At 56.6% G+C, this 9859-nt stretch overlaps 1 protein-coding gene across 1 annotated transcript; it reads left to right on the forward strand.

The window, feature by feature from the left end:
* The first annotated feature begins 3566 nt into the window (after positions 1-3566).
* Positions 3567-6136, forward strand: LOC117870593 (cytoplasmic tRNA 2-thiolation protein 1-like). Its single transcript, XM_034757792.1, has 3 exons — positions 3567-3628; positions 4230-4735; positions 5077-6136. Exons 2-3 carry the CDS (start codon positions 4240-4242, stop codon positions 5706-5708), a joined length of 1128 nt encoding a protein of 375 aa, XP_034613683.1. The 5' UTR covers positions 3567-3628; positions 4230-4239; the 3' UTR covers positions 5709-6136.
* Positions 6137-9859: the final 3723 nt, after the last annotated feature.

The following is a 9859-nucleotide window of genomic DNA, read 5'->3' on the forward strand; positions in this document are numbered from 1 at the left end:
GCGGGGGGGGGGCAACAGGGGGGCTGTACCTCACAGCTGGCGGGGCGGATATGTGTGTGGATTTTTTACCCTCTGCTCAGGCCCATAGCTCTAGCTTGCCCCTTTCCCTCTCCTCCCCCATCAACCGCCCTCCGGGGAAGCTGCCAAACATGGGGGAAACTGAGGCACACAGTGGCCTGGCAAAAAATGCTGCAGTAAATCCCTACTTTGTTGGAGCAAAGCGTGTCGGCCAGATCCACAGGCTGGGGGCTCCTCCCCAGAGACTGGCACCGTTGAGAAAGATCAGGGGGGCTGTGGGGTTCAGTGGCTGCACATGACGCTCCCAAGGTGATGCTGAGGCGCTCCTGGGGTGCACAAACCGGGGAAGCATGAGTGGGAGCAGAGAGGTTTTTTTCCCCTCTGGATCTGGCCCCAGGGAACTGGGCTGGCAAACCGGGCCCAGACCTGGTGCCCCCAATTGCCGATGAATGAGGGAGGGGGTCAGAGGTTTGAGGATTGGCCTGCTAAACCTAGGGTTGTGAGTTCAATCCTTGAGGGCCATTTAGGGATTTGGGGCAAAAATCTGTCTGGGGATTGGTCCTGCTTTGAGCAGGGGGTTGATTGATCTAGGTGATCTCCTGAGGTCCCTTCAGGTTGTGGAATCTCCACCTCTGGAGATATTTAAGAGTAGGTTAGATAAATGTCTATCAGGGATGGTCTAGACAGTATTTGGTCCTGCCATGCAGGCAGGGGGCTGGACTTGATGACCTCTCGAGGTCCCTTCCTGTCCTTGAATCTATAAACCCTGATATTCTCTGATTCTATGAGAGAAGAAACCAGGGGGAATGATTTCAGGGTTGGAAACCCTGCCTTAGGGTGAGAGACGCCAGCAGCTCCACTATTGAGCCGAACAAAGGGAAAGTTACGGGGGGGACCTGATCCCTGTCTGGGAACACTTATGTGGGGGACAAATATTTAATACCGGGCTCTTCGATCCAGCAGGGGCACCTGTAACACCCACCGACCGCTGGGATTTGAAGCTAGATGAATCCAGATGGGAAATAAGATTTTTAGCAGTGTGGGAGTAATTCCCCCTGGGGATAATTTCCCAGGGGCATCAGGGGATTCTCCATCACTGGTGGGTTTAAAATCGCCTTGGGGTGTTGCTCAAAGAGATCTGCTTGATGGACGATTTGGGGGGCCATTCCCAGGCCAGGGGGTCTGACTAGAAGATGATCCCGTCTGGCCGTGGTAGCCAGGTATCTCTCTCCTGGCCCCACGGCCCCAGCTGCCTCCAAACTGGCAACTTGATCTCACCCCATGGCTGCTGTGGACAGGAGCTACATTCCCCCCCCCCCCCAGCCCCTCATCCTGATTCCCATCACGCAGGCCCCCAGTATCCCCCGGCTTGAGGCCATGAGGGGTGGAAATGAGAGGCCAGGCCGGCCCTGGGCCAGAGAGATGGAGGAACAACAGGAAACAGCTGCAAAGCAGTTGGGCTCCAGCCCCACAGATGGGGCGGGTGGGAGTCACGAGGCAGCAGGACATGACACCAGCTGACCACGGATTAGGGTGACCAGACAGCAAATGTGACAAATTGGGACAGGGAGTGGGGGTAATAGGAGCCTATTTAAGAAAAAGACCCCAAAATCGGGACTGTCCCTATAAAATCGGGACATCTGGTCACCCTACCGCGGATAGAGACGCTTCCTCCTCCACTCAGTGCTAATAACCCCAGTGTCCCGGTGGGGCACTGTGCTGCAGGGAGGAGGATGGGGGCTCAGTAGGGGGCACTGTGCTGCAGGGAGCCGGTTGGGGACTCAGCAGGGTGCCCCATGCTGCAGGGAGTTTCACATATTCTTCACTTCTGGTACTTAATTACCGTGCAGCTGTTCCCCAGCTGCCCAACTCCAGAGCTGGCTGTACCTCAGTGCTGGGCGAGCCATCCCCATGTGGTTGTTTCCCAGCTGTCCCGCCCCAGAGCTGGCTGCATTTCCCTCCCGTCTGTCTGGGCTAGGGAAAGATCAGGGTCTGTTCTGATCTGGGCTATATCTCCACATCCCTGTCCCTGAACTATCCCGTCCCAATTGAGGCCATGTGTCTGAGTGGTCTGCAGGGCGTGTGGCTCTGTCCCCTCCCCCGGTGGGTGAGATCCTGCCCTGCAGTTTGCCAGCTCCGATCTGCATGGCCCCAGCTCCTACCCACCGCAGAGACGGCTCTGGCATCAAGAGGGCGCAGAAAACGCTATCCCTCCCCCATCCCGCCTCCCACACACAGCTCTGTCCCACATGTGCTTCTTATAAACAGTTGGCGAGAGACCCACCCCGCATCTCCCAGCCAGGCCTGCTTTTTCCAGAGCTTGACTGTGGCCAGACGCCACTTAATTTAGGGTTGGTTTGTGCACATACCGGTAGGGGCAGCTCAGTGGGGGGGCTCTGCCCGCTGTGTGTGTGTGTGTGTATGGGGGGGAGGGTCAGGACCAGCCCGATGTCCCAGCATGGCCTTAAGGGGCGCTGTGCTGCAGGGAGCAGGGCAGGGCTCTCCCCTGGCCGTCAGGGCTGGTCCTGATGCCCCAGCACGGTGCTACAGGGCAATGTTGTGAATGGAACAATAGGAATTGCACTGTGTTGAAATGCAGCTAACTCTGGGGAGGGGCAGCTGTTGACAGCTGCATAGCAACACTGCACTGACCCCCGCTGAGCCCCCCGCCTGCTCCCTGTAGCACAACACCCTCTGCTGAGCCCCCCGCCCCGTTCCCTGGAGCCCAGAGCCCCCTGCTGAGCCCCCGCCTGCTCCCTCCATCACAGCGCCCCCTGCTGACCACACATCCCGCCCTGTCCCCTGCCCCACTCCCTGTGGCCTGGCACCTCGTAGCACTGCACAGGGGCATCGAGGCCTGCAGTGATTGCCATGGGGAGGATGTTAACTGGGGAGGGGAGGTGTGGGGCACTACAGTGCTGGGGGCTGGGCAGGACAGACACACTGCCGGGCCCCCCACTGCTGGCTCCCCCTGCTGGCCCCAGGCTGCCCATGGCACCATCTCGTCCCCTAGTGCTGGGTAAGGGACTGGGAGGGCAGAAGTCTGGGCTGCAGGGCACGGCCTGGGGCTGGGGGGCACTAGCAGGGGCAGCAGAGCCCACGGCCGCAGCGGGGGAGCGCAGGAAGGGCCGACGGGGAGGGAAGGGCTGGGATGCGCAGGGAACAATGGGGAGAGGGGTTATTGTTCTGCTGGTGGCTGCTGGGAGGTGCAGTCTCTGGCCAGGTGCATGCTGGGAGATGCAGTCTCTGGCCAGGTGCATGCTGGGAGTTGTAGGCAGGTGCATGCTGGGAGATGCAGTCTCTGGCCAGGTGCATGCTGGGAGTTGTAGGCAGGTGCATGCTAGGAGATGCAGTCTCTGGCCAGGTGCATGCTGGGAGGTGTAGTCTCTGGCCAGGTGCATGCTGGGAGATGCAGTCTCTGGACTGGTGCATGCTGGGAGTTGTAGGCAGGTGCATGCTGGGAGATGCAGTCTCAGGCCAGGTGCATGCTGGGAGATGCAGTCTCTGGACTGGTGCATGCTGGGAGTTGTAGGCAGGTGCATGCTGGGAGTTGGCCAGTGTGTGCGGCCAGCGTGCGGGGCAGGAGCAGAGACTCCGGCTCCGACAGCGGGTGAGTCAGATCCGCCCCCCCCGGCTCTGTGCACCCCGCGGGAGGATCGGGGGTCGGGGTTGGTACTTGGGGGGTGATGGGATTGTGCGGGAGGAGGCTGGGGGGGGCGAGATTTGGGGCTGGACGGGGCCCTAAGGGGTGAGGATTGGGCAGGGGGCTGAGGGGAGGGAGGCTGTTTATGGGTGTTGGGGGGCTGGGTGAAGGGGCTGTGCCGGGGGCTGGGTGTTGGGGGTCTGGGAAAGGGACGGTGGGGGGCTGGACAGGGTGCAGTGGGGGGTTGGGTGAGTTGTGGCTGGGCGGAGGATGGTGAGAGGGTTGGGAGGGCGGTGGGGAGCTGGGTGAGGCGGGGGGCTGGGTGGTGGGGGGTTGGGTGAGTTGTGGCTGGGCGGAGGATGGTGAGAGGGTTGGGAGGGCGACAGTGGGGAGCTGGGTGAGGGGGGGCTGGGCGGAGGACGGTGGGGAGCTGGGTGAGTTGGGGGGCTGGGCGGAGGGCAGTGGGGGCTGAGTGAGGCGGGAGGCTGGGCGGAGGGCGGTGGGGGGCTGAGTGAGCTGGGGGCTGGCCTGGGTGCTGCCCCTCTAACCCTCACTCCATCTCTTCCAGCCCCCCCGCCATGCCGGCCCCCTGCTCTGCCTGCGACGCCAGCCCGGCTGCCCTGCGGCGCCCCAAGACGGGCCACGCCCTGTGCCGCGCCTGCTTCCTGGCGGCCTTCGAGGAGGAGACGCACCAGGCCATCGTGGCCGGGCGGCTCTTCCGGCCCGGCGAGACCGTGGCCATCGGCGCCTCGGGCGGCAAGGACTCCACGGTGCTGGCCCACCTGCTGCAGCTCCTTGACCAGCGCCACAGCTACGGCCTGCGCCTGCTGCTGCTCTCCGTGGACGAAGGCATCGCCGGCTACCGCGACGCCTCCCTGGCCGCCGTGCGCCGCCACCAACGCCGCTCCGGCCTGCCCCTGCATGTGGTCTCCTACCGCCAGCTCTACGGCTGGAGCATGGATCGCATCGCCCGCCACCTCGGCCCCCGCAACAACTGCACCTTCTGCGGCGTCTTCCGGCGCCAGGCCCTCGACCGGGGCGCCCTGCTGATGGGTGCTGACAAGATCGCCACAGGTGAGGGGGAGCCGCCGGGGTCCCTCCTGCTGGGAGGGGCAAGATGGCCACAGGGGGCGAGGGGGCAGGAGTGCCCACAGGGAGTGTGTGGCATGGGAGAGCAGGGGCCAGGATCGCCCTGGGGGCAGGTGGGGTGGGGTGTCAGCTGTACATCTCCCCAGGTGTGTGTGGGGGATTCTGTGGGATGGAGGCAGGGGGAGCTGAATTGCGGGGAGCGGGCTGTGCTGGAGAAGGGGGTGCTATGGGGTCTGCTTTGGGGGGCTCTGTATTGTGGGGAGGGGTCACCGCAGGGTCTGACCCGGGGGCCCCCTCCGGCCTGACTCCTCCGCTCTTCCCCGCAGGGCACAACGCGGACGACGTGGCTGAGACGGTGCTGATGAACTTCCTGCGGGGCGACGTGGGTCGGCTGCGCCGGGGGGCAGGAACAGGGCCAGCGGGCGGGGAGGGGGCCGTGCCCCGCTGCAAGCCCCTGCGCCACGCCTACGAGAAGGAGATCGTCCTCTACGCCTACTTCCAGGGCCTGGACTACTTCAGCACCGAGTGCGTCTACGCCCCCCAGGCCTACCGCGGCTACGCCCGCGCCCTGCTCAAGGAGCTGGAGGCCGCCCGGCCCAGCGCCGTGGCTGACCTGGGCCACTCGGGCGAGCGGCTCTCGCTGCGCTCCGACCTCCGCATGCCGGCCCGCGGCACCTGCCAGCGCTGCGGCTACGTGGCCAGCCAGCCCCTGTGCAAGGCCTGCGTCCTGCTGGAGGGGCTCGACCGCGGCCTGCCCAAGCTGGGCATCGGCAAGCACCGGCGCCTGCGGGACAAGCTGCGGGACGGGCAGCCCCTCACCCAGGAGGAGCGCAGGCGTCTGGGGGCTCCGGCCGAGGGGGAGCCGCCGGAGGAGCAGGAGTCTCGGGGGGAGCTGGGGACAGACGAGGAGCCGTGGGGCAGACGGGAGCTGAGGGGCCCACAGGACCTGGACTTCTGAAGTGGTGTGGGGTGTGCCACTGAGACCAGCCATGCTCCAGTCCACAGCCCTACTCGGGGGCCAGGGGGGAGTGGAATCCAATGGGATACAAAGGGGGAGATGGGAGCCAGGACTTCTGCGTTCTCTCCCTGGCTCTGGGAGGGGAGTGGGGTCTCGTGGTTACAGCAGAGGGGGTTGGGAGCCAGGACTCTTGGGTTCTATTTCCATGTCACTGTGTGACTAGGTAAGTCAGTTTTACCTTGCTGTGACTCAGTTGCTCCCTCCCACCCCCCTAGAATTGAGATGATGCAGCTTATATTTTGTAAACTGCTTTGAGAGCTGTTCATAAGTGCTCAGTATGAAGAAATGGCTCATGTAATCTCCTGGTACAGAAGAGAACCAAGGACATGTGAAAGAGCTGATAATAAAACTGTTTTCTGAAGAAGAAATCACGCGGTAAACAGCCTCTCTAATCTTTGGCAATCACATAACAAAAGCCAGCCAGGCCCTTAAAAACTAAAAACCCGGCTCGCAAGTTTAAACTTAGACAGGGCTGCTTGAGATATTTCGAACAAAATAGGGGTTTTTCTACCAAAAAATGTAGAAACAAACATTTGGAAACACCTGACTCCCAGTTTTTTGCAACAAGGTTGGACGTTGTTGAACTGCAAAGCTTCATTTTTTTCCCAGTTGAAACAACTTTTTGGTTAGAAATTTGAGCAAATTCACACGTTAAGGGGGCAAAGGTCCAAACTTGAGATGAGATATTTCAAAACGATTGAAAGGAAACTGCTTGAGGGATTGGAACTGAAGAAAAAGTTATTCTCATGTAAATATTAGAGAGTTTGAACTTTTCAGTCTGATTTGGGGCTGGGTAATTTTTTCCTGAAAGTCTTGGGGCAGGGGAAACCTACAGCCTTTGTGGCCTGATTACACAGCCCCAGGTTTTGCCGGGTCACAGATTGCCTGGTTCAAACCACAAGGGTCAGAGATGATGCGAAGAGTTTTACAGAAATGATTTTTAGTAAATCCACCCTGTAGCAATAAATGGCATGTAGGAACCTTTCTCTGCCATTCCCATTCTATAGCGGGGATGCAATGTTCATTTATTCTCTAGAACAGGAATTCTCAAACTGGGGGTCCCAACCCAAAAGGGGGTGGCAAGGCTATTAGAGGGGGGTTGTGAGACCTAGGGGTACCATATTTGAAGGACACTGTCAGAGGAAAAGGGGAACTGGTGCAGGGGTGGGTACAGCTTTCTGGCCACCCAGCTCCGAAGGCAGTGCTGCCGTCAGCAGCAGTCAGGGTGACAGTGCCTTACGCCTGGGAGCGGACGAGGTTTCACTTTTATTACAACTCAGCAGCAAGAAGCGCGAGTAGGGACTAGGAGGACAGTTTGCACGCCAGCGTAGCCTTTTATTTCATGTAACGTATCACACCACCGTGGGTTCAGATCTAGCGGCTACCGTTTCAAGCTTAACAGTGAAAGTCACCTGTGCTACGTGCTCTAGATGTAGAATCTCGAGGAACACAAAGACCAAGGGTAGAGACCACGCAGACATTCACAAGTACAAGGTCTAGTCTGTTTTATAGGTTTTATTAAAGTTAGTTATTCTCCAAGCCGATGGCAATTCTAGACAGACCTACGCACAAGTTACAACTATAGTTACACTCACATCCTCAGCAATAGCATTAGGTCTGATGGGTCTTATGGTTTGAGCAGAGGGATGGTTCCTGCTGGAGATTCCCATAGCGAGCTCAGTTTCCCCACTCTGGGCACCCTGGTTTTATGTGATTCTGCCTATGGCAAACTTCTGCACATGGACATGAAAGTGTCACCCCTCTTTTCCCTTGTCGGTCCCCTACAAACTTAAGGGACCCCGATTTTTATAGGTTGTGTAGGCTCTCTTTGTTCTCATTAGCATTGACGCACAGCCTGTGTCCTGTGGTTAAGGCACGTGCTGGAAACACATGTGCCTTTACAGCATTTTTAGGATTTAAAATTCATCTTCCAGTACATTTTTCTCATTACCCCTTGGCCCCTCTTTCCCCCATTATCTTAGGGAATTGGGTTTTTCTTCGCTCATTTACTTATCAGCATTTTTTAGCTCCAAGGCCTAAACTAGTTAAGCTAAAACCTTTCAGGCCTCAGCCTACAGGTCTTGCATTTCAACCCTACTGACTCAGATACTGAATACGGGATTCTTCCCTTTACATACTGATCAATCGTAGACTTCTATAGTCCTACGACTTAAGTATTGAGCATACAATGATTATATAGGCCATAACGTGTTAATCAGATCACACAATAAATGTGAACAATAATCTAAAATCATTGGCTATACCAGGCCAGAGGGAGACGAGGACAGAGCTGAAGCCAATGCAGGCTCCTACTGGCCCAGGTCCAGAGAGCAGGTAGGCACGGGGGTGGAGTGTGCCAGCGATGCCCAACAGATGCGGCTGGGTTAGTGTTGCCAACCCTCCAGGATTGGCCTGGAGTCTCCTGGAACTGGCATTCATCTCCCAGTGACCACTGAAAGCAATCTGGGAATTATAATAGGATATTTTAAGAACATGACACTGTGTCATGTTGGAAAAAAAAAATCTCCTGGAATAGCTTCAGTCCCAGTTGGCAGCCCGAGGCTGGGTGAGGGAGCTGATCTCCAGCTGGGCAGCGTAGGAAAGCCACTAGGGGATTCAGCGCCATTGATTGCAGAGATAATGCGGACATGTGTCATTTACTGCTCCTGGGAGTATGTCCAGTGATTTGCTGTCACTTCGGTTGGGGGGCGGGGTAATCACAGCCTGAAATATATTCAGAGGGGGAGCCCTGCTCTAGAATGGGATTAAAAACCAGCTGCCCTTTAGGACAGTACCAATTTCCATCTGATTCTCTAGGCCGGAGTGTCTCAGTCTTTTCCGCACGGGAGCGCACCATGGTCCTGCAGCCCCCCTCCCCACCCCCACCTCGTCTCGGATTCAGATAATAGGCCCTGAATTTAATCACCTGACAGACCCTAGCAAAGGTTGGGAAAACACGTTATGGCCTACTGTACCTCTGAGCTCCGCTCTACTCAACTGCCAGATCGGGGATGGAGGCAGAAAACCCTGAGGTAGATTCTCTTGGCCATTTGAAATGGCCATTCTGTCAAAATCAAAATGTTCAGTGTGGGGTCGGGGGAAGTGTCTAAATGACTTATTTTGACATTTTCATTTCAGGTGCTATTCCTGCCTGCTGGCCGAGTCCCTTTCGGTGACTCGGTTTCCCCTGGTCTAATATGGGCGTATTGATACTGACCTTTGTGAAGTGCTTTGAGAGCCACAGATTGAGAACACCAGCTAGAGGGGAAGGATGGCCCAGTGGTTGTTGGGCACTACTCTAGGACTTGGAAACTCAGGCAATACACTACAGACTTCCTCTATGGGCTGGGGCAAGTCACTTTAGGCATCGAGATTCCATTGAAATCAACGATGCTGCCTGAGTCTGCAGAGAGCCCACTGTAGCAGTAGGATTTTATGTTTGCATTTTATATAATGTAGAATGAAGAATAATAATGCATCATGTATTAAATGTATTGGTGTATGATTTGATTATATTCTGCCAGCCACCCTTTTTGAATAGCAGAACGGAATGGCCTAATGGGCCATTGGTAGAGCTGCATCAGCCAGCATCTGTGTCTGAAGCTGATTTTTAAGGCAGTGACAGATCTTTAGGGTCACCACTTTGTTGTAGGTTTAGCATTTTAAAATAAGTAAAAGAATGCAATGAGTGTTTTCTCCTGCGTTGCAATTTGATGTTCCTGTTCACATGCCCTGTGTAAATCAATCCTGGTTTGTGTGCGAATAAGGAATGTGTGTGTTAGAAGATAAGTGTGTGAAGGCCACCGAACCAGATGTTCTAGGGAGGAACCGAGGACAGACGCAAGGGCGATAGAAAATTACAACACACCCCTGTTGACATGTCGGAAGAGGGCAGATTGACGACTCCAAAAGTAAGACAGGCACCTATTAATGGGAGCAAGATAGCTGTGATCAAAACCAGCATGGGGTAACTCCCTGGGAGACTTAATTAAAAATAAGAAAAACAATTTAAGAAAACAAGCACTCATCAAACAACAATTGATTACAGCATGATGGTGCAAAACTCATTGGCCCCAATGAAGGAAAATCTC

Source organism: Trachemys scripta, unplaced genomic scaffold (assembly GCF_013100865.1).
Source record: "Trachemys scripta elegans isolate TJP31775 unplaced genomic scaffold, CAS_Tse_1.0 scaffold_51, whole genome shotgun sequence".
NCBI lineage: Eukaryota > Metazoa > Chordata > Testudines > Emydidae > Trachemys > Trachemys scripta.